Genomic DNA, 25,720 nt, shown 5'->3' with positions numbered 1-25,720 from the left:
AAGGAGAGAGAGAGAGAGAGAGAGAGAGAGAGAGAGAAGAGGGTTACATGCTTTTAAAAGAATTCTCATTTCTAAGATCCTTCCTTTCCAAATTGGTTGATTACATTAAAATATCCAATATTGTAATTAAAAATATAATGTATTTCAAATAAAAAGTACAACTTTTTAAAATTAGCCTAGTTAATTTAGGCTCAAAAAAAAAACAAATGAGATAAGCATAATGATTTTTTAAATAAAACAAATGATAAATTAGAAAAATTATGAAAATTGACTTTTCAAAGTGGACAAAACATAATGAATGGAGTAATAAATTGTAAAAGTTGGGGTAAATTGTGTGACACTTCACTTTCCCATTGTTACTTTTTGGTTATAAATTTACACCTCCATTTTAAAAATGGAAAGAAAGTGTCATTTTCATCTTATTAATTTTGGAACCTCATTTCATCCCAAACAATACATTAGTAGATAACAGACCAACGTACGTTCTTTGTTTCTCTTGGTGGTCAGGAACTTGGCACAACGGCCCTCACAAGTTGTGCCAAACGTTAACTTTTTAAACTGCAAACACTTTCTCATTTGTTTTATTGGTCAGAACGTTTCTTGTATGACCCTTTTCTTCCATTCTCTCAATCTTCTTTAACAACACAATCAAAGTTGATTTAATCTCTTTCATTTTTTTTTTCAATCCAGATAGTCATATACTTTACAGGGTTTTCAAGAAAAAGAATTGAGGATTTGACTGTTTTACTTTACATGCCAAAGTAAAAAGAGATCATGGATTTGTTGGTGGCTGCAGCAACTACTGCAGCTGGGCACATAGCTGAATTTTGGCAGAGCCTGTTTCCAAAGGACCAAGAAGCTTCCTTGCAAGCCACTGGAGAGGCCAGTACTAGTGATGTTCAAGGAACAAAGAATGAAGTTGGTGTTCTTGGTAGTAGAAGCAGGCAGCTTAGAAGTAAGTCTTGTGGGCATTTTGTTAAGCCAGTGAATTCTTCAGAAAGTAGGATGGCAGCTCAGCTGTATAGGGTGAGTGCTAGAATGGAAAAGTATGTGTGCAATTCAATTCATTCAATAACCACACTGGCCATTAGACCATTGTTGGTGACAGATGGGAACCAAGTAATCTGCAGAGATAGCAGTAGTTTCAAGGACATGCAAATTGTGAGTAAAATGAAGCGAAGTATTGGAAAGGCGCAGCGGTCTAGAAGATTGAGCTGTTGCCAAACAAGGGCATCTTCTAGTGGTGGTGATGGTGGAGCATTTCATTCTCAAGGTTTTGATCTTTATTCTGGTTTTGATGACATTGCTTTAATGCATTGCTTTCATGTCTTTTTTATCTTTCATGTTATATTCCTTGAATGTCTTTGGCAAGGCTAAATGTGATAAGAACTTGTCTAGAAAGAAATTTTATCTTTAATTGAATGTATGGCTATAGCTGCTTTTACTTGATTCTTTTGGAATAGAAAGTTTATAAGGTAATCAACTTGTTGGATAAGTAGGCACATGCCTTTCTTGAATTCTTAGCCACTCTTTTGATAAAATCAATTATATCTAAACATTTAATATTGCCCAGAAAACTAGAACAATCTTGACAGTGAAACTGTTACAGGGATTTGGTTGCTGTAAGGAGTAATGTTTAGTGTTAGATATAGGTGTACTAACTATATCTAACTATATATAAATAGTTGCTGCTACTTTGTATTGGTCCTGTAAAAGTTTACAGGCTCATTCTGCTTGTTTGTATTGGTCCTGTACAAGTTTACAGGCTCATTCTGCTTGTTTGTACATTGTTATGCTTTTAAATGAAATTCTCTCATAAATTATAAATAAATAAAAAGGTTGTAGTTGATTAAATCATCATAATGAAAGTTTAGTACAATCATGAGATTAATCTAATTTTGGTGGATAGGGAAGCCACGCACAGAAATTAAAATGATGAAGGAAATTGTTTTTGGAGACCTACTACTTTTTACAAAAGGCAATGTTTACATTCATCTAAAATCTTGATTCCAAAGTTCTTTGCTTGATACATGATTGTATCTTTCCTTTTGTTTTTGTTCTTAAATATTTTAACTAAAATCAGGTTCACACAATGGAATGTTTCTTTTCTTTCTTGGTATCAATATTGGACTAATATCTACCATAGTTGCTATTAAAAGAGAAGTGGACAACTTGAATGCTGTATTGAAGCAGGCTAAGAACTTGGTTCAAGATTTACATGAGGAGCTCAAGATTAATGATTTGTATACTTTTAAAGAGCTCAGTAATGAGGATTTTGAATCCTGTGGAGCAAATGGATTTTCTTTCCTCGATCATATACCAAATGCGTCTCTTACTGGGCTAGAATTAGATAAATCTAAAAAATATGATGGGAGGGAGCCAGATTATCAGGAGGCAGATGACTCGGAGGCAAAAAGTAAAATTGAGGCAGAGCTTGAAGCTGAACTAGAGAGGTTGGAATTAAACATGAAGACATATAGTCTAGATAGAATATCAAACGATGTTGAGGTAATTTTGCCCCTGAATCTAATAAAATTTGAATGCATACTTTTTTTTTTAACAAAGACAGGCTATGGTCATCTCGTAGTTATGTGGTTTTGTTATATGCATCAGAATGCTAATTTATAAAACTTGTTAACTTTTTGATTAACCTTTCTCTATAAATATTTTTTTTTCTCCAACACATAGTTTATATTGAAAATGAAAGATTTGAGTCATTATTAATTTTGAAATGAGTATATAATTAGTCTGTCTGACTTCTCTTCACACTACAGTACCATGGAGAATCTAAAGTGTCTTCAATTCTATGCTGCTTATGTAGGCCTTCTGTGCCATACATCTTCACTTTGGCTCCTTTAAAATTCTATGAATGAGATAAGATTGTCTTAGATTCCATCAATTTCTCTAAAGATAATTATTTGATTTAGGTGATAGTGTTTTGTCATCACCTTATTTGATCTAAAGATAATTCGTGCATTTAGTGTTAGCATTCCGGTCATCACCTCTGTCAACACCATCACCGTAATATATGTTTCTTCTCTGTCTTGCTTAAATGTAAAAATCTGTTTGTACATATTAAATTCTATGAATGAGATAAGATTGTCTTAGATTCCATCAATTTCTCTAAAGATAATTATTGGATTTAGGTGATAGTGTTTTGTCATCACCTAATTTGATCTAAAGATAATTCATGCATTTAGTGTTAGCATTCCGGTCATCACCTCTGTCAGCACCGTCACCGTAATATTTGTTTCTTCTCTGTCTTGCTTAAATGTAAAAATCTGTTTGTACATATTAAATTACCAATTATCCCAAACGCTTAAGCTATCAGGAAATGGTGAGTTTAATCACTTAACCATAATTCTGACACTCCCCCCTTACTTGTGGGCCTAAACTTCCCCTTAATAAGTGAGAGCCCAACAATTAGGAATTTAACATTTTAAATGGAAGGTAAAGTGAAGACAGGAATTAAACTCAGGATCTCCAGCTCTGATACGATGTTAAATTACCAATTGTCCCAAAAGTTTAAGCTATCAGGAAGTGATGAGTTTTATCACTTAACCATAATTCTAACAGTACACAAATCCAAAACACTGTATTTGACAAGACAACTGTGAAACTGAATTGAGTTGTGCTGCTTGTGCATGTCTGCAGTAAGATATAGGCAACACATTATTGCAAATTATGCAAAAAGACACAGGTGTTGATAGTAACCTTAAGATAACCTAAAAAGTTGCTTTTAGTAAGGCAGACTCAAGATTATATCTTCCATCATTTGCAGCTCTCTTTTTGATGGAAAGTGTGGTATTCTTGCTTCAATACTGTTATCAGTCGTAAGCAATTCTTAGCTTTGCTTCCTGTGATGGAAAAAGTCTGGGTGCATGTAGTTTTTTTTTTTTTTTTAATAAAACTCAACTTGGCTACATAGAACCTGTTTTATTTTAACCATTCCATATTACCCATGGCAATATGGCTTATGGCCACATTTCTTTTGATAATCAATTGACAGTTGTGTTATTTCCAACTACCCAATCCATTCTTGGTGCAAATTTTAACAACTGCTGCTGTTACTTTGATAGGTTTTGGTTCATATGATCACACCTTTAGCAAGAATTATCATTTATCATCCACCACTTAAAATTATAAACACTGCCCCATATGTGTTACGTTTATATGTCATATTATTGTTACTCTATCTGTTCACTTGAGATTAAATTTCTATTTCCTATATAAACAACAAGCCTTTACTTTTACCTTCTGTAGTATAACAGTTCTGGATTTTTTTTTTCTTTCTTTATTGAAGCTGGATCCCAACTTTGTAGTTGATGTTGTTCAAGAAGATCTGCCACCCCTCAAGCTCACTAGGCCACCTGGTTGTTTATCTGACTCAGACTGTGATGTAGATGGGACCTCCACCCCCACCGATTACACTCATACAGCAGACTGTGGAGTGTCACCTAGGGAGTTGAGCATACGTCTCCATGAGGTAATTCATTTGCAGCTTGAAGCACGTATCATGGAACTCAAGACTGCGCTTGAAGACACCCAGATGAGTTTGCATGCCATTGAATCAGAACATATGATCTCTCAAAATAACTTGTATGTGGAAAAAAGATCTTCAACCCAAGAAAGCCCAACATTTATGGATGAAGGCAATGTGGATGGACGACCTTTCATTATAAATACGTCAGGGGAAGCTCTAGATTTATATATTGAGGCTTATGAAGAATTTATCAAGATGACTATAACAGATGAAGGGGCTCCACCAGAAACAACATACAACAGTGATAAGAAAGAATTGAATCCTTTTCACAAAAATATGTTAAAGGGTCAAGATGGTGATGGTACGGCTAATGAGTCCAGTTCACAATGTGATATCATTGAGGAGAAATGGCCAAGGAATTTAGATCATAACAATACAGGAAAGAGTGAAGATGTTGATGAAGACGATCATGAGATGGGAAAGCTATTGATAAAGCAGATTGTGGAGAAGACCAGGCAAGGTTCTTCTAAGGTTTTAAATGCTCAAAGAATGCTGAAATCAATGAATAAGCAATAAATGTCATGATGCTAGGTTGAAAAACAACAACCATGACAACCAAGCTTTAGTTTCAAATTTTTTGAAAAACTATAAATCTTCAACAAACTAATCAAGATCAACAAATGTTTTTTTAGGCATTCTATTCTATCATTACCTTCTTAATTGACATGCAATATTTTTACCATTCCTACTAATGTTTGTTTAGGTCTATAGGATGACAAAGGGAAAAAATACATGTGCAGTTAAATTATGGATATCAATGAAATTTTTTTACTCAATACATATTTAGAAATTGATCTGACAGTTTGAAGATTGAATGCAAAAAGGAGAAAGAACTTTTGATTTTCCGAGTTAGAATGTTCTATATCTTTAGTTACAAAATATAATCTTTATATTATCTGATTCTTTCGTGTGAAAAGGGTGGTGATGTTCTGAACAGTGAAATCATGATTTTCCAATGGCACTGAAGTTGATATCAGGTATAATAGGGATTGGCAATTTGCTGTTAAATTCCTTTTTCTTCCTGGATACAATTCCAGAAGAGCTGCTTCCATGTAAGATCTATCCACTTTCGAAAAGAAATGCACTGAGAACCTGACCCTCGCTTGACAGATATCTTCAATGATAGCATTCATATCCCAATGACTTGGAGAATCGAAGGATGTGAAGAACCTTCAACTAATTTGCAAACTCCTAGTCAGTTTCAAGGAAGAATTTGTGAATGTCAAGAGCTTGAGGCCAAGTTCAAGACTTCTATAATGTAGCTGTTGCTTCCCTTTACCTCAAAGGTGCAAATCCTTAAGTGTTATACCTTAAGCTCTCTAATTAAATTCAACTGTGTGGTTGCATTGATCCCTAACAACATCATTTGTACTGCATTAGCCAATGTAGCCATCATTGAATTTAAGGGAAATTACACTTTGCCCACCTGTGGTTTGCTCAAAAAACATTTTGTCTACCTGTGGTTTAAAAATTGATATTTTACCCACCTTAGGTTATCTTTGTTTGTTTTCCATTATCCACCTTTGTTAAAAATAGGGGTAAATTTGTATTTTTGTTACCTTTTTATGTCTCTCTCCTCTTAAAACATAAAAAACTAAAAAATCAAGGGAATAGAAGATCTAAAAGCTAGGTTTTGTAAAATTAAAACCTAACTTTTATATCTTCTTTTCATGAATCAACTTTTAGATGTGCGGCTAAGAAATTACAAGAGCAACAAGGAGCAACCCATCCATACAAAATAGAAGGCAAGGTTTTCTCTCTTCACTTCTTTTCCATTTATTTTGTTCTTTTTTATTGTGTGTGAATTGGATTCTCATGTGAGCTTTGTATTTGTTTTCAACCAGACAAGAACATGAATGCAAAAAAAAAATAAAAGAGGAAAACATGGAAACACAAAATAGAGAAGCAACAAACATATCGAGTGAAGAACAAACATCAATTAAAAAGTGAAATTAACAGAGAAGAAAATAAGAAACTTTCCTTCCAACTTTTTTTTTTTTCCAAAACTTTGGATCCTTAGTTCTGATTTTAGCTTTATTCCAATCGATGTGCTGGGTCTTCATATTGCTGATTATCTGCATCCAGGCGTTCTATTTCACCTTTACCTTTTGCCATATATGGAGAACCTCAATATCATTTGGGGTAGGCTCGCAACGACTCAAACAGGCAGGGGCTCTCTATTTGCTTGCAATGCCAGTGCCATGATTTTTATTAACCGTTTTAGCAATCCAAGCACGTTTTGCATTGTCGATATTTTTATTGTTGTTTAGATACTGTGGGCATATTCTTAATAAAACATGTAGGCTTCTTTAATACGTGAAAAGAAGATGTAAAAGTTAAGTTTTAATTTTTTCAAAACCTAGCTTTTGGATCTTTTCCTTTGACTTTTTAGTTTTTTTTTATGTTTTGAGAGGAGAGAAACATAAAATGGTAACAAAAATATAAATCTACCTTTATTTTTAATTTTAAACAGAGGTGGGGTAACGGGAGACAAACAGAGCTAACCTTAAGTGGGTAAAGTGTCAATTTTTGAACCACAGGTAGGCAAAGTGTTTTTTGAGCAAATCACAAATGGACAAAGTGTAATATCCCCTTGAATTTAATTGGGAAGTGGTTGAAAACCTAAATTACTGTATCTAAGTTTTGCCCTACATCAACAACAGTTTCTGCTGCCTAATAGTATTCTCTATTGTATCATCAGCACACTTCTAACACTAGTTGTAGAGGTGCTGACAATGGAGCCATCGGCTGAAACCTTTTTGACTAGTTGGGAGAGAAAAGAGAGGAGGGGCAGGGAGAATGAGGCACACTTGATTAGAGTTAGAATGATATCTGGCCACTATTACCAACCTTACAGCCTGGAGGTTATAGAAAGTATGAAGTCATCGAATGATAGCCCAGATTTGTGCTAGCAACAAATCATCGGCAGAGGCAAGCTAGCATGTAATTTTAATGTCTAGCAACCATTGAATCTAGTGGCCTATTATCTTACTAGAGTCCTAGCAAACAAAAGGTGAAATACCCAACCCTTTTATGTTCAATTAAAATAACACAACATATCCCCATGTTACTAGGAAAGCTACCAGGCACTTTTTATCTATTTATAGTTCTTGACCCTAAACAAAAATAGAACAAACCAAGTTGAAATAATGGTTTCTGCAGACCTGATCTCAGATTGAGCAAGCTCCTGCATTTAAGGGAAGGGAAGGTACACCAACGAAATGAGTGTTGGAGACAACAAGATAGAGAGGTAGTGAAAACCTTATTTGTCATTTAATTTGAAACAGCGTGCACTTTACAATGGAAAGACTTTCCTGCGCCTTAAATAAAATAGGAAAGAGAAGTACAAAAGCCCACAGGCACTCCCAGTAATAACCAGAACCCAATTGAATGCAGATGGATGGTCAAATATTGAGTCTGCAAAGTTCATTCCAAATACTGCTGTTACAGAAGCATATATTGTAGCCAGAAAGGTTGCCGCCGTAAGAAGCAACTGAAACTGTATCAGCTGGTTCTGAACATTGCCCTATTCAAGTAAACAGTGTAAAGCTAGAACTTTAGTATAAACGTTTTGAAATTCAAAATAAATGGAGGAAAAGGCAACATAAAATTTGGAAGTTTTAAATCATGCCTTACCAGTTTAATATTGATCAAATCTTCAGTATCATCAATGTATTCTTTGAGCTGCATCACCAATAAAAGAAATAAAGCTTTTGATATCAGTGCCTGCAAGTTCAGTGGCAATCTTCTAGGGCACTATTTGGGGGACCCTATTCCCATAACTGAATGAGACTCAAACCTATTAAATTTTAATCAATAAAGGTTATTTTTGGCTTTGGCCTGAAAAATAAGCATTTTATACCCAGGCTCCTTCATTGAAGATATGTGACTGGAGACATAGCAAAGCCAATCATAAGAACATAAGGTGATAGAAGTACCTCAGTGATTTTCAAAAAGTGGCCTAAATCATGATTTTTTTTTTTGTAAACATAAAATAAAAATGAAAGGCCAAATATATGGTTTACAGGAAATCACTAACCGTTGATAATTTGCTATGAGTATTGTCGCTGACAATGAAGTATGCCTCAAGTAACATTTCCAGTTGTTCAATGTTTTCCCCAGCATCTGATGAACTAATTAAGCTTCCATGTTTGCTCAAACTCACAATACTGCTAAAAGCCCTTTGCAATTTCTGGGATCCACTGGTGGATGACTCCACAGGTGAAACAGGAGCAGACTTTGAAACCTCTCGGGCCCCACCTGAGGTATGTGTTTGTATACAAACATCAATTAGACCAGCCTCTGACCTTTGCTTCTTCTCAGTCAGATACATTTCAGCCATGTCACCATCATCATCCATGAGATGTTCTATTTCATCTCGGACCTGGAAATTAAAGTTACATAGAGCATGAGAAGCATAGAGTTATCCAAATAAGACTAAATTTAAAATATTTACCTTCTGAACTCTCTGTGTCAAGGCAAGGAGGTGGCCTTTGAGTCTACGTACGCGTTCTAGATTGAGGGTGCTAACAGATGTTGTTAATTCATCTAGCACAGGATACATCTCCATTTCCAGTTCATATACCTATCAAATCCAGAAGCTCCTTAATGTGAGGGGTTTAACAATAACATTTCATGCTTTAATTTATGAGGTGGCCCTTCCAAATTCCCAATGCTAATTCATACTCACATAACACTCAAAAATGTAGATTACATGATACTTCAAACATAATTATTTTATCTATTCTTCCTCACTTAATACCTTCTAATAGAACCCTGGTTTTACCAAGCGCACTAATCTTACAACAATGCACACAAAATACTAAGCTTCAGACGTTGGTTGCAATCCTGTCCATATATTGCCCATGCAAGACTTTTTCCCCCCTTTCCTAATCTAAGTTTTCATGTTACCAATGAATTCTAGCTCAACTGGCACCTCCTTCCCTTGCAGGTGCTATGTGGAGGTGAGGTCAAGGGTGGGTTTAAGACCCACTAGGTGTGTGTGTAACTCACCTATAAAAATAAAATAAAATAAAGTTCTCATGTTAAGAAATATGGATGTGAGTGACAAGAGGTTAGTGGAGGGAATGGATCTAGATGGAACTTGATGGTGAAGAAGAATCCATGTAGGCTCTAAGCAATTGAGATTGCAGATTTTTTGAGTTGAGATGTGAAAAGAAGTTTTTAAAGAAATGTGGAAAAATGAAATAGATAGCTGTCATATCCAATCAGGGCATTCTCTCCCACATGCATGAGATACACAGTTGTAAAATCACAAGGTTGGCAAATATAAGTTCAACATGAAGTTTTCGAGTACTAAATGAATAAGCAAGCAAAATTATTGTGCATGCAGACCCTCATCACATACCTGTTTAGTTTTAAAGGACTATGCTGAGAAAGGATGCATTACGCTAGGTTGCATACAAACTTCTAGCTATATTTCATAAAGGTGCTTGCTATTTACAACCTTTAGAGAGATGAAGCCCTTGTGCTCAGGGTTCTCAGTGTGTCAAATCAACCATATCAACTAAGAGGGAGCCAAGACTGAACACAGCAAAAGCCAATTCCAAGACCGAGTCTGAAATGAACAGGGACCGATTGGTTCCACTCTCTTCAGGTAGTATAACAGACTATCAGATGGAATGGAAAAGATATATACAAGCCAACCCAACCTTGTGACTCATTTGTGGTCCAAAACAATGTGGCCACTAGCACATTAATCGATTTTGAGGAATCACCCAGGTAAGTCAAAACTGGGGCTTGACCAAGGATGTCCATAATTGTTTAGTAAGTAGCATCAGGGCTTTACGAAGTACAAGAATTCTATCTCCATATTTTGTGAGCAAATAACATATTCAATTAGGTCTATTTTCAATGAAGATGTTCCCATAAAGGTTGTGGTGTATTGCATACCTGAGCATCAAGAGACATGCATATTAGTTCCAAAGCCAGTTCCAGTGCCCTAAATTCGAAAGGCAGATCCTCTGAATCAAATCAGTACACATGGTAAGAAATTTATGCAGCATTTTAACATTTTAAATTTGAAGAGTACAAAAACCACCTTAGCATAACATCAGCACCCACTTTCAGCAAGAACTTAACATTGGGCTACTGAAGGTTGAAGCAAGTATACATTTCAGATTAGTAAAAAATTTAACTTTGTATGCTTTTCTTACCGGCTTTATATTTTTTTATCTGAAGGCGCTTGCACAATTCTGACTTGTACTTCACAACAGATCCATCCAAGGAATTCATCAGGATAACCTCATCAGCTGTGATTATACACCGTATCTGTTCAAGACTGACCACAATTGCCCTCTCCCGTCCTAATATTGTAGAAGGATAAATGAACAAAGGATCCAAAAGTCGGAGATCTCTGGCAGGCAAAGAACAATGTCTCATTATAGTGGCCTTGTCAAGCTCCAAAGTCTTTGAATTGCCATTTTTATCAATTTTTATCCAAGATCGACTCCCGTGACCTCTCTTCTTCAGGCCTGCTGTAATACTAGACCCTCTACTCCTATTCCCATTTGAATGAAATCTCTCACTACTATGAGCAGATGCAGATTCAGTAAGATTAGGAGGACCATAAAGAGGCTGCGATTCTTCCATCAGATTTTACTTTCTCCTGCTTTGTTTCACAATCAAATATTTTGCTCCAGGGATTCCGTATCAGAAACAAATCAGATTGTATCCAAATGCCACTGTGTCACAACCACAATCTTGCTCGTGCAAGCTGGTAATTGAGTGTATACGCAATCAAAGCCATTGGTATCGATACCATTCATCTTCTTTTTACATTTCTGAAGTAAAAGCTGAAAAGTAGAAGTGTTCTAGAAGAAACTCAAATAAATTAATCAATTCAAGATCATATTTCCATCAGCAGGCTCAAAGTAGGGAAAAATGAAGTGTTCAAATGGAAGTTAAAGAAACCATCTCTTTGATAAGTAACAACATGTGTACTACATTTAGAAGGAGAAGAAAGAGAAAACATGTTAAAACATGTACTACATCTCAAGATGTAGTTTTCTCAATTCTAAGACATTACAAAATTAGACCAGCACTCAACAAAGCATGTTAAAACTATCAAATCTAAATTGAGTTTACTTTTTCGAACCAATAGTAGTAACCAATATTGCTTACCATAAGAAAAACGAAACAACAAGCGCAAACAATATGCATACTTTAATGCAATTCACTAATGAAAACTAATTTGCCTAAAAGCTTGCCCCAGTAATTCCATCCCAGACGAAAACTACCACAAACAAGTTTGATTTTCAATCTTAAATTAAAAATTCAACACCCAAAACCCAAAAAGTTTCATTATTAAAAATTGGTTCTGGTTAACAGATGCCAGGCATTTGTTAATGAACCATTTTAGGAAAGTTTCCTAAAATGGTTCACTACAAAATCCTTAAAAGTTAACACCATAAACCCCAAAAGTTTCATTTTTTTAGCCATTGCCCATAAATTTCCCTGTAGCAATTGTCTCCACAATCCATAACAATTTTGCAGAGATGCATACAGTGAACTAACAGTCTAACACAAACAGTTTGATTTTCAATCTTAAATTAGAAATTCAACACCCAAAACCCATAAAGTTTCAATCTTTATGAGCCACTTGTCCATAAATTTCCCTATAGTAATTGTCTCCACCATTAATCAACAACTGTGCAAAGATGCAAACAGTGAACCCAAAACCCCAACTGATGAGTAAAAAAATCAATTTTCACATAAACTAAAGCATGAAATGATAAACCCAAATGCCCTTTTTTTTTTCTATGGCTATCGAGAAATCACAGAAACCCCATCAGATGAAAATCAGAGAAACCCAGGTGCAGAAATGGAAGAAGAATAACAAAATAAAGACACCCTTTTGAGGTTGTCAGTGTCAGAGTTGACAGACAATATAGGAAAGCTTGGATAGCTGAAAGTGAAGAAAGACATATGTTTGTTCAGAGGAACAGTTAATAGAGAAATTACCATAAGTGGAATATGTGGACTTGAGGATCTTCCATTGAAGAAAGCTGATCAAACCTTTGCCTTTTGAAATGGTTTTGGTATTTTTAGTTTTAGTTTTAAATCGAACTCAGTCAAGGTGGATGGATTCTTTGTAAACCCATTCATTCATCATAAATTCAAATCGGTCCCCACTTTTTCATTTACTCCAAAGAATTAAGTCGTGAGTTAGTTTGGATAGCGGCAGTTTCCACGTTTCCAGCGTTTGCGTTTTTGGCTGGATCTCGCGGTACTGTAGTGTTCAAGATTCAGCCAAAAACACATAAATATTAAAAAAAAAAAAGCACATACTAGCATATTTTTTAGTCTCTCGATATTATTTATATTATTAAAAATTATTTATTTTTGATAATAAATTTTTAATTTTTAACAAATAAGTGGTATTTAAACACAATAATCTACTTATTTTTCAAAAATTAAAAAAATATTTTTACATATATTATTAAACCATAATTTAGAAAGTATAATAAATTTAACAAACTCAATAGTTTCAAAAGTAGCAATTTAAACTCAAATTTAAAAATATAATAAATTAATCCTCAACCAATATCAAGGGCCAAACACAAGTTGTTTAATTTATTTTATATTTTTATTACTCTTCAAAGCTCAATTATTATTTTTTTTTTTTTACTTTTAAAATTATAGAATTCAATTTGTTATTCCCTTAAATTATGGGGTTTAGATTGTAATATTCTTCTAAGAAAAAAAAATGTAATACTCTTTAGTCTTTATTTTAGAAAAAGAAGAAATCTTCTTCTAAAAAAAAAAAAGAAAAGAAAAAATCTATATTAAGAAAATAAATTAACCAGCACAATAATTTTCATGATTTATTTTTGATTATTTACATAGTTGTATATCTTAACTTATATAAAGTTATTGGGAAGAAAATTATGAAATTTCAAAATGGTTTAACCTTTTTTTTGTTTAAGTTATTTTAATTTCTACATATATTTTTTAATGAATTACTTCTATGTCTATTTGTGTATAATAAATGTTTACCATCTTAATATATGTTGAATCATAGTTGTATTTTTTATTATTATTATTATTATTATATACTCATCCGAGGATACGAATTTAGCACTATCTCAATCAAGGTAGCACTTGCCTTGCAAATTGTTTCACCTAGTTTTCTTGAAGGATATCAACTGATTATAACAAAGTACCAATTGAAGCCACAAGCAATGCTTCAAGTTGTTGAAAACCCACTCAAGAAATCTCAGAATAGAGAAAAGATACAAGCTAATCCAAAATTATATTTGGACTCTCCAAGGTAATTCCAAATCAGAAACTCTACTATTCAAGAACACAAAATTGAATCAAACTTTTCTTGGAAATTTTGAAACTCTCGGTCCAACAAATCCTTCAAGAAAGGATTTGATCAAATGGTAGAGGAATCTAGTCCAGATTTGGTCCTCTTCTGTTAAGTCACATCAGCGGCCATATTATCATTTTCTTTCCATCATTTCTTTAAAAAATATATGTATATAAATATTAATGTATACAATAATATATTACATATTTACAAATTCTTAAAACCTAATTATAACTTATTATCAATCATGATAGGACAATCACTTATCACTAACAAGATAATACAAATAATTTGGGCAAAGATACCATTTATTTATTATTAGTTTATAATCACCTGAAAAAAAAAAAATATATATATATATATATATATATATATATATCATATTCCACTAGTGTAATTATATATGTATGCTAATGTAGTATTCAAGGCAAGGTTGAAGGATCTAGTGCCGCTCCCACTTAGAAAACCATATCAGTTGTCATGTTATCAATTTCTTTCCATTATTTCTTATTTATATATATATATATATATATATATATATATACACACACTAATGTATTCAATAATATATTACATATTTACAAATTCTTAAAACCTAATTGTAACTTATCAATCATGATAGGACAATCACTTATCACTAACATGATAATACAAATAACTTGGGTAGAGATACCATTTATCTATTATTAGTTTATACTCACCCAAAAAAAAAAAAAATCATATTCCACTAGTGTAATTATATATTTATGCTAATGTAGTATTCAAGGCAATGTTGAAGGATCTAGTGCTGCTCCCACTTAGAAAACCATATGTCATTTTTATCAACTTCAAGAGATAGAAATAATAAAGCTCTTGACAAATGTTTTTTTTTTCCTTTCTTTTTCTTTTTGCATAAAATATTACATGCAAATGGTTTTCCTTTTTATTTTTCTTTTTTTTTTTTAGTATACTAACTTTCTATGCATGGTTTCAAATTCAACTTGAATAAAATTTTCAACATGCACATAGAATCACAGACGCATGCAAAATAATTTAGTTCAAAATATTAATGTGATACCAAATCTGATTGATGTTATTTCAACAACAAACCATTTCTATATTGTAAAGTTGTAATTTTCAATTCATGTTAGTTGGCTTTAATTCCGTGACAAATTCCATGACAAATTTGGTTGTAATTTACTCAATCATGTACATGTATTTTTGTGGGACTAAATGCAATGGGTTTAGTGTTCAATTTGGTGAAGAACTATGAAGCAAGGGCTTTCACGAGTGACTCACAACTAGTACAACCCACGAAAGGCCACGTGAAGAGCACATGTGGAAGTTCAAACGACTCAAGTGTTAGAGGCATTTCGCAAGTAGCTTGTGACTTGACCAACTCACAAACTAACTCACAAGATGCACTAACAACTAGAATTTTGTGTGTTTCCCTCGTACCTTTACCCACACAATAAAAGTCCACATTACAGAGTTAGAGATTGCAAACCAACAATCTTCTACACATTTCTCTTAGTTTTTTTTACTCTCTTCCCTCTCTAATTCCATATCCTTTGAGAGGTTCTTAGTCCAAATACAAACCAAACCCGTGTAGAGTGTTGTGAGTTGATTTGGAGCAATTGGGAAGCATTGGATCATGCCAATCTTTGGTGGAAGCAATTGCGGAATCCAGAAAGTTAGTGAAGACAAGGCTTGGTGAAGCCCATTGGTAGATGGGACTTGAGGGTCCAAGTACAAAGTGTAGTCTAGGCTTGGAGGGTTTATTTGTTATCATTGTACTCCAACTGATTTACTAGTGGATCGATTCGGAGTGTAGGGTCACAAAGAGATTTTTTAGTCGGTTTCTCTGATTTTCCTCTTCTATAACACATCACATTGTTATCTTGTGTTTGCTTCTCTCTTGCCATACTACTTGTGCTTTTTACTTAATTGTCAATTATGTATGCCCATGCACAAGTTAGTAGTCTCAGTTGATTGCGCATTTATTACTCTTGTTTCGTATCTTTTAGAGTAAATTAAAAACAATCTAGCCATAACTTAAAAAGTGGGGTTCTAAACTAACTCTAGTATTTATACTAGTGAGCTTTCACATATCAAAACAAAACAGTGGAACATATTACTTATAATAGGTTATGGTTTTACGTTACTTTATTATTATAATTATTTATTAATTTTTTGAGTTATGTTTACTAATTACAGGTCAAAATTCAGTCCACTTCAGTCCATTTGGTCCATTTTAATCCACTTCGATGTAATTTGGTCCACTTTGGTCCATTACAGTCCAAAGGTCCAATTCCCCTTCAATCTATTCGATCCATTTTCTTGCACTTACTTAAAAATGAGGAAAAACATGTTTGCGTCAATAGTATCAGCAATTATTTGAGTAATATCAATTATAATTAAATAAGTTTTTATTATCATGATAATTTCTTTATGAGAATGAGAAATTTGAATAATAAATTAGAAGCTTACAAATTTTAGTTGTACAAAGAGAAATTAGGAAAATATAATACATAATAACAATAGTTAATTAGAAGAATATAGACCACTTCAAAAATGAATAATATCAATCAAAAACACCTAAAATGATAAAATTATATATTTGTAAAATAGAGAGATATAAATTACTTTTAGAAATTGTTTAATTTTTAGAAAAAAAAAATTATCTACAATAAAATTTAGATAATAAATTATATATTCTGTTACTAGTTAACTTAATTAGTAAAGTTTCTTATTGTTGGACAACATATTTGAGTTCGAATCACCTGCCAACAAACCAAAAAAAAAAAAAACTTCTAGCATCTTTACTTGATTGTAAAAAGCAATTATTTTCCAATTCCTCTCTCCATCCCTTTTAATAATCCAATTGTTATAACATGTAGGGAATTTAAGCCTAAGTAGTGCCACTGATTTATAAGGCTCTTGACAATTCCTCCCAATTATGAAGTCATTAAAAATTGAGTTATGAGGAAAATGAATATATTAAGTTCCTTTCACTTCTATTTCTCTTATTCCCCTCCCCAGTTCAAAGAGTGTCTTAATAAGTTAATACTATTTATAATTTTTTTGTGAAATATTTATAATAACAAAAATTTTAGTACCACACCCTTTTCCACAAAAAATTATTTGATCCACTGCAAGGACAGCTGAAATGGTTCTCCTAACTAATGAAATAATGTCATTTATGCAAATGTGTGTGAGTCAAATTCTTAATCAACACAAGAATTAAAATTTTAAAATCACTAGGTAATGTTGCATTTGCATGAATGACAGTTGTTTTTTTTTTTTTTTTTTTTTTTTTTTTTTTTTTTTTGGTTAAAGGACCAGGAGGACCACTTCAGCAATTCTCCTGGTGAATCTAATAATTTCTCCTTTTCCACACCATTTACCACAACTATCATATGTGACTAATTGTGAATAATGGAAAAAAAAAAGTAATGAATTTATGTGAAAGTAACAGCCCGCCAATTAAAATCTATCAAATAAGATAATTGTAGTAAATTGTTGTAAATAGTATAGTAAAAATTATGACCCTAGATTAACTCTTATAATGATTGGCATCTATGTTTGATTTCATTTTCTTCTAATCCTAATAACAATGTTAGAAAAACACAAAATTTCTAAATGCAATATATTATCTTAACTTTTAAAAAATACATATTAAAAATTCTTTTAAAAAAATCAATTGGTATTTTGACATGATAACAAAGAACAATTATCATCGAATTTTGCTATATTTTAAATTTTAAATAAATAATAATAATTTATACTACTATTTAAGGGACTTCACCAGTTTGGGATTCTCATTTTTTTTGGTTAAAAAATGCTCCTACATCCTTATATTTAAGTAAAGACAAAACTAAAGGAGAATCCAGTAAAAATGCAACTCTAATTGCCACTAAAACATTGCCTAAAATAGGGTCACTCTCCTATTGATTTTCAAATTATTTTATCCACTTATAAATTAGATTCTCAAAATAAAAATTATATATATTAAATTAGAACACAGGGTTTTTTTTTTTTTTTTTTTTTGCTACAAAATAAACGTGTAATATTTGTTCATTTTTTGAAGCTAGCTTCATAACACTCCTAGTTGTATTATTAGTTCTAAATGCATTAATATTAATGAGAAAACGTGTAAACCTCAAATTGGAATGAATGAGAAAGCGCGTGTGATAAAGCTAGTAATAAATTATAGTAGCCTCATGACACTCCTGATTGTATTAGTAGTTCTAAATACGTAATATCAATGAGAAAATATGTAAATCTCAAATGAAAAAGTGCGTGTAATGAGGCTAGTAATAAGTTAGCATACTTTCTAATCCTAGCAGATAGCCGAGTCTGCAACAAACATTCTTAGCATCTGCAGCAAGAACTCCAAGTTGGCTAAAAAATTATCTGGAACTCATGACGTGGCGCTCCACAATATTTGTTTATTTTTTGAAACTAGCTTCATGACACTCCAGGTTGTATTAGTAGTTCTAAATGTGTGATATTAATGAAAAAACATGTAAATCTCAAATTGGAATAGATGAAAAAACGCGTGTGATAAGACTAGTAATAAATTATAGTAGCCTCATGACACTCCAAATTATATTAGTAGTTCTAAATACATAATATTAATGAGAAAACATGTAAACCTCAAATGAGAAAGCGCATACGATGAAGCTGGTAATAAATTAGAATACTTCCTAATCCTAGGAGAGAGCCGAGTCCGCAACAAACATTCTTAGCATCTACAACAAGAACTCCAAGTTGGCTAAAAAAGTATCTGGAACTCATGAGGTGGCGCTCCACAATTGGCCAACACATATAGTAATAAAAGATAAAGAATAACTAAATTATGGCAGTTGAAGAATGGCGCGAAACCCAGATAAACAGCTGTTATTCTTATTCAGACTTTGTGAGAAAAACACTGAAAATAAATGCCGAAATTCTAGCAAGGCCTCAGATTTCATTTTCCCAAATCCAAACCCTAATTATCCATTACCCAATTCATTCACTTCCTCCATTTTTTTCTTCCTTTTTAAAAAAAATTAAATTAAATCTTTTCATATATTCTTCACCAAAATCCAATCTTTTTATTATTATTTATATATATATACACACTGCATTTTGATTTCAGGTATTTTTTGCAATTCAAATCTCTGCTCTGATTCTTCATTACATTTGAGAGTTTTAACAATCTGGGGTTTTGTTTTTTACCCAAATATTCAATTTTTTTTATCTGGGCTTTGAAAAATTTTATCTGTATGATTTATTTATTGGGTTTGAAATATCAGATTGGATTGAGGTGAAGAAGAAGCTGCTGATCACTGGTGCCACTTCCGGTGCTTCGATTTCAGCAGTGGGGAGGCCGGAACCAAAGGGCTTCTCTATGATTTAAGAGTGAGTTTTGTTGTAAATTTTCTCATTCATCACCAAAAAAAAAAAAAAAGGAAAAAAAAAAGTGAGTTTTGATAATGATTTCCTTGTTTTGAATAAATGAGAATACATAGATTTTTATTATCCCTATTATTTTGCTTGTATTCAACAATGCTCCTATTATAGAAATAGCATAGATAGTGTAGTGGTTTTGTACAATACCATGGGCTATCGCAATTTTGTCCAGAAGCACTGAACATAGTGAAGACATATTGGTATTGTATAATACAATGGGTTATCGTGATTTCATACAACACCATGGTACGTAGTATTTACAGTATAATAGGAATAACATAGATAGTGTGGCAATTCTGTATAATACCATGAGCTATCATGATTGTGTACAAATCATGGTATATAGCATCTACACTATTCCTATAGTATTATGATGCCAAAAAAAAAAAGGGTTAGAGAATAAATTGAACTTGTTATTATGATTATTATAGATGCAGTTTGAAATATAATCTTTCTTCCTTTTTTTTTTCATTTCATGTTATTTGGGTTTCTTTTATTGTGATTTTTGTACAAATATGCAAATGATGGATTTGGAAACGACAAATTAAGCAGAGATAAAAATGTATAACAGCAGGAGAAGCAATATTGGTATTATACTATTATGTGATGAACACACGTTAGATCTTAGTCTAGGGGCAGTGATGGTTAGTTAGATGCATCTAGTCTGAGTTAAAACAAAGTCAGCTTATTGGATGTAAGAACCCTCTTTAGATCGGTCAATGTAAAAAAAAATTTTTGTAATCCATGAGCTTGAATGTAATTAGTATGTCTTAATTCTTCAGTTTGTTTGTTTATGCCTTTCATTATAATGATTGATAGTTGTGGTTGAAAGAGAGGAGATCATAGATTCCATGTTGATGGATCACTAATCCTCTTATGTATGTTGTGCTTGTGTACCTATTAGTAAACTAAGTCAGCTGAGCTTGCATTAGTTTTTTTGTTTATCAATTGATTACTGATCCCCTCTGATTTTCCTCATTTCTTTTTAAGTTTGCTAATTACTTGATATTGATGTATGCATCTGTTTAGTGACTTATGCTACCTCATTCTATGATTATAAAAAAATAAATAAATAAAAACAATCAGTGTATCATACATGTGAAAATCCAAATGCAATAATTTTTTCTTTTTCTTTTTTCCTTCATACTTGAATTTGACTTGGAAATGTACTCCAAGTCAAATTTTCTTTTCATCGTAAGGGAAATTAAACTAGAATATAAGATAAGACCATTGGAATCTTAATGCTGTCAATTATTTCAGGTATGGAGTTGAAGGATGGGAGTGGAAGCTATAAGGTAATACTTCTAGAGATCAGTGATGAAAGCAGTAGTAAGCACTCAGAAACACATTCAGAAAGTCTTGGTGAAAGCGGAAGCAGTGAAAAATTTGAAATACATCCATCTCTTATTATTCGGACTCAAAGTAAGCATGAGGAAACACATACACATGCAGATTTTATTGATAGAAGCGGAAGCAGTAAGCATTCAGAAACGTGTTCAGTTGTTATTGATGGAAGCGGAAGCAGTAAGCATTCAGAAACTAGTTCAGATGTTATAGATCTGACTAATTTTATTGACGGAAGCGGAAGCAGTAAGCATTCAGAAACTTGTTCAGATATTATAGATATGACAGAAGTTATTGATGGAACTGATAGCAGTAACCATTCATCTATTCACCAAGAGGATGCCATTAATGAAGCCAATCAACATGCCCTAGCCAAAAAGTTAGGGCCTACTTCTTCATCAGATTCATCATTGGAAGATGTCATCCAAATAATTATAAATAAAGTCCCCAAATCTGGAGAAAGTAATTCTTCCTTTCCAAATCCTAACACTGATACTCCTCATGAAGCAATAGAAGAAGAAACTGACATTTCCAGTAACAGATCCACTCCAGTTTCTGATGTAGGCCATGAATCAGTGGCGCAGAATATGTCTCCTACACAATCCCCTAAGATACAAGTGATGGACCGTTCAGTAGGATATGATCCTTCTAGGATTCCACGTTCTGTTTTTGAAACAAGCAAATCCACAACACCAATGGATTGGAGTGTTGCTTCCAATGACTCATTGTTTAGCCTTCATGTAGGGAACAATAGTTTCTCGAAAGATCGTATGTTTTTGTTTGGTGATTTTAAATCTGATGAACTGAGCAAATCAGGTGAGTTGACCAAGCTCAGCTCAATCCCTTCCGTTCCAAAAGAGGAAATTGACAAAAAGAAAATAAAAATAGGTGGAGCTACATTAGAGGTTGATGAGAACAGCAATGATGCAGCAAAAGTAAGTACAGAAGCTCAAAACTTGCAAAATGTGCCACGTCCAGCAGTATCCAGGAATTCCTCTAGCCCCTCCCGAAATTCTGATGATACCAGAAACAGTGCAGAATCTTTTGCTTTCCCTGTGTAAGTCTATGTTCAGTCTTCAACTGTGAACACTTTTAATCTTTGAATACACATTTTCTCTTCCAACATTGCTGATTTCCGCTGTACTTAGAGATGGATGGACATGCTTCATATGCATATTAGAATGAATGAGTATTCACTCCATCATATCTATCTCAAACATGCTCATAATTATATACATGTATGCTTAATTCACAGAAATATGTATGTTTGCAGACTTGTGGTGTATATGAGTCAGCATTAGATGTGCCTCAATAATTAGGCGTATGCACATTTGTATGAAGTTATACATTTCTTTCTTATCCACAAGTATACATGTATAATACATGTAACACATTTAAAAAGGAAAGTCACCAAACCTAATACTGTCAATGTGGAATATACCCTTTTTGTGATGCAGAAAGACGAATCATGCAAAGCCATCGTGCTATTGTTCCAATTGTAGCGGGGCGTTCCGCTACTGTATATGGCAAAGCTGCTACTTTAGGTGGCCTAGCTGCTACTGTTCTAATTGTAGCTGGGCGTTCTGCTACTGTTGGAACTGTAGCCGAAAAGTATTTTCTTGTCATTCTTCTACCATGTATGCCTCTCTTTCTTTATCTATGATAATTTAATGGCAAGTATCAATTGAAAACAAATCTATCCTTTTTACTCTATTTTTGCCCTTAGTAATTTCATTGTTTTTTAAACTCGTTTGTTGTAGTTTGTATTCTTAATTTTATACCTCTGATCTCTTTTCCAGTTTTCTTGAACTTTATGATTTCACAATGTTATGTATATTGCAGTACACTCTTTAGTGTCAACTGTATAAATACATTAATTCAGTCTGTTTTGGATCACTGCAGTTTTGCAGTAGTGGAAAGTACTGCTGTTTTCAATGCAGATGAGGAACAGCGGCAACAGCAGAAGCCACTATCCCCAAAAGTGGCTTCAGAATCGACTGCAAAATGTTGGTTTCCTTTCCTTTCTTGGTTGCAACAGGGTGGTAGTTATTGTTCTCGTGTTCATTGTCGTCCTTGTGCTCATTGTTGTTGAGAACGCGAGTGCTAAGCCTCCTTGTTCATAATGAGTGACTAGCCATCTCCTTTAGGTACTTAGAACTGAGGCAAGAATGAAATGTGTATGCAGATTCTCATTAGGAGTCCTGTCAAGATGTAAAGGCCCAAAGTTTGCAGTTATTCTTTTCAATCCGAATAATTTCTTCTAATCTAGTTTCAGGTTTCAGATTCTATTTTTCATTCTCTATATATGCTGCTTGGTATTATGGTATCCTATTTGAATTGGCTCTTTTTTTTAGCATCAAGAAAAAAGTGTTAACAGCAGCAATGGCTGGGGATTTCCAGACCTATGTTGATATGATGTTTGGATGGATTCAGGGAAGAAATTAGTGTGGTTTTTTCTTGTACTAGTTAGAGCTTCCAATATGTAGCTCCACTCCCAATCTCTGATAAATGAACGATCTAAGGTCCACACACTATAAGAAGGAAGGTGTATATCTGATTTATGAAATAATTATTGGATCAAGTAGGCAACTCATATCATTTGAGGGAGAGGGCTACCCATCAGATCCCTTGTTAATCAATTTGAATTTTGTGTGGAAGCCAAAAAACCACTGTGATAAATATATTAATATGAGCTCTTGCTTATATTATTGTTAAAAATGTTGTAACGTAAGGATATAACATTTTTCATAACTGTTGACATGACTTGTTGTGATTTGAGTAATATCATTTTTTTTTTTCATTTCGGTCTACCATTGACAACACTCTTTTTTTTTTAGAAATCGACACCAAACACATTATTACAATAAGTGGGGAGAGAGATTCAAACTCCTAGAAATTCAAACTCCTAGTTCTTTTGATACTTGACCACATCATAAAATTTTATATGAAAAATTAGAGTATTGTTACAAACACAACAGTGTTGATAATGCTTGAGTTGATAAATATTTATTGATTTTCATCTGCACCAACGGAATATATCAATTTATCATTCAAAACTTGTCACCTCTGTAAAATAATATGTGAAATCTGTTGTGATGGTAGACAAATCTAAGGGAGTCTGGTTTGCTTACTCTAGGTGTGATGTATGGCCTTACCTTCGGGACTTTGAAGCCAAACAAAGTTGCACTGAATGAAATCCATTCTCTCACAATTTTAAATGATTGTCTCTCTGCCAGCAAACATTCTATGATTGGAAAAATTATTGTTTGACTATTTAATAAATAATAATTTAGATAACACCCTCAATTCTTTATTTTATGAATGATTTGAAAGAGAGAATCTTGTTGACAAAAATTTATATATATATATATATTTTTAATTATTAATTATCAAAATCAGAATGTACTTAGCTACCAAACTAAGAACAGGTCCAGTCTTCATCATCAATTTCTTTTCTTGTAATTCATGTATTAAAATAATTTCAAAAGCTAGACTAATTGAAAATTTGACCTACAAAAAATTGAGATTTAAAAAGTCAATACTTTAAAAAAGTGAACTTTTAAACAACCCTGTCAAATAGGCACTAAGAATCCTCTAAAAAAAGAAAGAAAGAAAGAAAGTACACATAATAAAATAGCATAAAATGAAGGATCAACCATGGTTGCATGCTGGGAAGAGAAAATCTTATAGTAAAAATCACTAAATTACTGTTTTTGACCATTGATTGGTATTGTTTTGACATGCATGTTAAAATTATTTAATAAGCCAAAGAAAGAAAGTACACATAATAAAATAGCATAAAATGAAGGATCAACCATGGTTTCATGCTGGGAAGAGAAAATCTTATATTAAAAATCACTAAATTACTGTTTTTGTCCATTGATTTGTATTGTTTTGACATGCATGTTAAAATTATTTAATAAGTCAAAGCTTTTGTTCATGTATTCTTTAATCTAGCCATTACCATTTTTTTTCCCTCCTCAATCCCGTGAGAAAATTGCATTTAGAAGTAGTTAAGCACAGGTTTATACATCATTCACCAATTTTTAAAGGAAATACAGGACTTACTAATAAATTTGAAAAAAAATCATATTATGAGGTGTGAATTATTAGGATGGGATGTTAGGGACATAACTCTTGTTAAAACTTAAAAGCGATAAGATTTTATTGGAGAAATATTACTCTCACAGTGATCATATACTACTTATATATATGACTTTTGTTAACTTGTGCTCTTTAGACATGGGTCAAGATTATATAAAATTATACTTCTTATATATATATATATATATATATATATATATATAAAAATAAAAGTGAACGAGTAAAGTTACATAATTTTTTATTTGTTCAATTCACACAGTTTTTCTGGCTTTTTTTTTTTAGTTAATATTGCCTATTGAATTTGCTTTCTATTTTTTTAAATTTTTATATACATATGAGTTATTACCCTAAAATAATAAAATATTAATACAAAAAATTGCTATTATATTTTCACATTTGTTGAGATATTAATTCCTTATAGGCCAAATAAAATAATAAAATATCATACTGGAACCAACCACAATTAAAAATAAATATATTGTGAAAAAAAAATGTGTTACATTCACAACATTTTTCACAACACTTTCATAACAAATTATAGGTGGTAATTTGTTATTGGTTCTAATTTAAACTTACCAATGAAATTATTTTTTTGCCCACCAATAACAACTCATAACAACCTGTTACTTATGATTTGTTGTGAAATTTATATTTTCACAACTACTAAGGTATATCAAAATTATAGAGGTATTATAAAAATGTTGTGTCATTTGTTGTGTTTCTAGATTTTTTTTTTTTTTTTGATCAACTTTGTTGAGACAAAATTTACTATTTCACGTACAATTTTCATTGGTTGACTTTTCTTTTTTTTTTTTCTTTGCACACCATTTTCATAATATAATTTCACAACTACTGAGGTGTCAATTTTTTATAAATCAAAATAAAATATAACAAAATTATAGAGGTTTTACGAAAATGTTGTGCCATCTGTTGTGTTTCTAGAATTTTTTTTGTTTAGT

General features: G+C 32.5%; 3 protein-coding genes across 7 annotated transcripts; 2 read left to right on the top strand and 1 right to left on the bottom strand.

Moving 5' to 3' along the window:
* Window positions 1-512: 512 nt before the first annotated feature.
* LOC115979532 lies at window positions 513-5,178 on the top strand. Of its 2 annotated transcripts, XM_031101586.1 has the most exons (4): window positions 513-602; window positions 691-1,273; window positions 2,084-2,508; window positions 4,304-5,178. In XM_031101586.1, the coding sequence occupies exons 2-4, from the start codon at window positions 775-777 to the stop codon at window positions 5,057-5,059; spliced, it is 1,680 nt and encodes a 559-aa protein (XP_030957446.1). In that variant the 5' UTR covers window positions 513-602; window positions 691-774; the 3' UTR covers window positions 5,060-5,178. The 2 variants fall into 2 exon arrangements, with proteins under 2 accessions (XP_030957446.1, XP_030957447.1); XM_031101587.1 differs by having other exon boundaries at window positions 513-1,273; window positions 2,147-2,508.
* A 2,608-nt stretch (window positions 5,179-7,786) lies between these two features.
* LOC115979075 (magnesium transporter MRS2-5) lies at window positions 7,787-12,795 on the bottom strand. 3 transcript variants are annotated; one of them, XM_031101036.1, is made up of 7 exons: window positions 12,527-12,795; window positions 10,720-11,376; window positions 10,457-10,527; window positions 9,000-9,128; window positions 8,583-8,927; window positions 8,180-8,227; window positions 7,787-8,069 (listed from the first exon to the last, which is right to left on the bottom strand). In XM_031101036.1, the coding sequence occupies exons 2-7, from the start codon at window positions 11,153-11,155 to the stop codon at window positions 7,839-7,841; spliced, it is 1,260 nt and encodes a 419-aa protein (XP_030956896.1). In that variant the 5' UTR covers window positions 11,156-11,376; window positions 12,527-12,795; the 3' UTR covers window positions 7,787-7,838. The 3 variants fall into 3 exon arrangements, with proteins under 3 accessions (XP_030956896.1, XP_030956897.1, XP_030956898.1); XM_031101037.1 differs by having other exon boundaries at window positions 10,720-11,358; XM_031101038.1 differs by having other exon boundaries at window positions 10,720-11,210.
* A 6,160-nt stretch (window positions 12,796-18,955) lies between these two features.
* On the top strand, window positions 18,956-23,085 carry LOC115982154 (dentin sialophosphoprotein-like). 2 transcript variants are annotated; one of them, XM_031104679.1, is made up of 5 exons: window positions 18,956-18,999; window positions 19,157-19,262; window positions 20,574-21,714; window positions 22,115-22,294; window positions 22,560-23,085. In XM_031104679.1, the coding sequence occupies exons 3-5, from the start codon at window positions 20,576-20,578 to the stop codon at window positions 22,747-22,749; spliced, it is 1,509 nt and encodes a 502-aa protein (XP_030960539.1). In that variant the 5' UTR covers window positions 18,956-18,999; window positions 19,157-19,262; window positions 20,574-20,575; the 3' UTR covers window positions 22,750-23,085. The 2 variants fall into 2 exon arrangements, with proteins under 2 accessions (XP_030960539.1, XP_030960540.1); XM_031104680.1 differs by lacking the exon at window positions 22,115-22,294.
* Window positions 23,086-25,720: the final 2,635 nt, after the last annotated feature.

This window comes from Quercus lobata, chromosome 3, assembly GCF_001633185.2.
Source record: "Quercus lobata isolate SW786 chromosome 3, ValleyOak3.0 Primary Assembly, whole genome shotgun sequence".
In the NCBI taxonomy this organism is placed as follows: domain Eukaryota; kingdom Viridiplantae; phylum Streptophyta; class Magnoliopsida; order Fagales; family Fagaceae; genus Quercus; species Quercus lobata.
The sequence above is the reverse complement of the archived record's forward strand: the minus strand, read 5'-3'. Positions and strand labels throughout refer to the sequence as shown.

Excerpts from the sequence above, each read along its gene's own strand:
- LOC115982154 (XM_031104679.1), top strand. The coding sequence starts at position 20,576 with ATGGAGTTGAAGGATGGGAGTGGAAGCTATAAGGTAATACTTCTAGAG. Across the intron at positions 21,715-22,114 it reads GAATCTTTTGCTTTCCCTGT|AAAGACGAATCATGCAAAGC; the intron begins GTAAGTCTATGT and ends TTTGTGATGCAG. Across the intron at positions 22,295-22,559 it reads TCTTGTCATTCTTCTACCAT|TTTTGCAGTAGTGGAAAGTA; the intron begins GTATGCCTCTCT and ends GGATCACTGCAG.
- LOC115979532 (XM_031101586.1), top strand. The coding sequence starts at position 775 with ATGGATTTGTTGGTGGCTGCAGCAACTACTGCAGCTGGGCACATAGCT. Across the intron at positions 1,274-2,083 it reads TGGAGCATTTCATTCTCAAG|GTTCACACAATGGAATGTTT; the intron begins GTTTTGATCTTT and ends AACTAAAATCAG. Across the intron at positions 2,509-4,303 it reads GAATATCAAACGATGTTGAG|CTGGATCCCAACTTTGTAGT; the intron begins GTAATTTTGCCC and ends TCTTTATTGAAG.
- LOC115979075 (XM_031101036.1), bottom strand. The coding sequence starts at position 11,155 with ATGGAAGAATCGCAGCCTCTTTATGGTCCTCCTAATCTTACTGAATCT. Across the intron at positions 9,129-10,456 it reads GCATGTCTCTTGATGCTCAG|GTATATGAACTGGAAATGGA; the intron begins GTATGCAATACA and ends TGGATTTGATAG. Across the intron at positions 8,070-8,179 it reads ATTTGATCAATATTAAACTG|GGCAATGTTCAGAACCAGCT; the intron begins GTAAGGCATGAT and ends TTACTTGAATAG.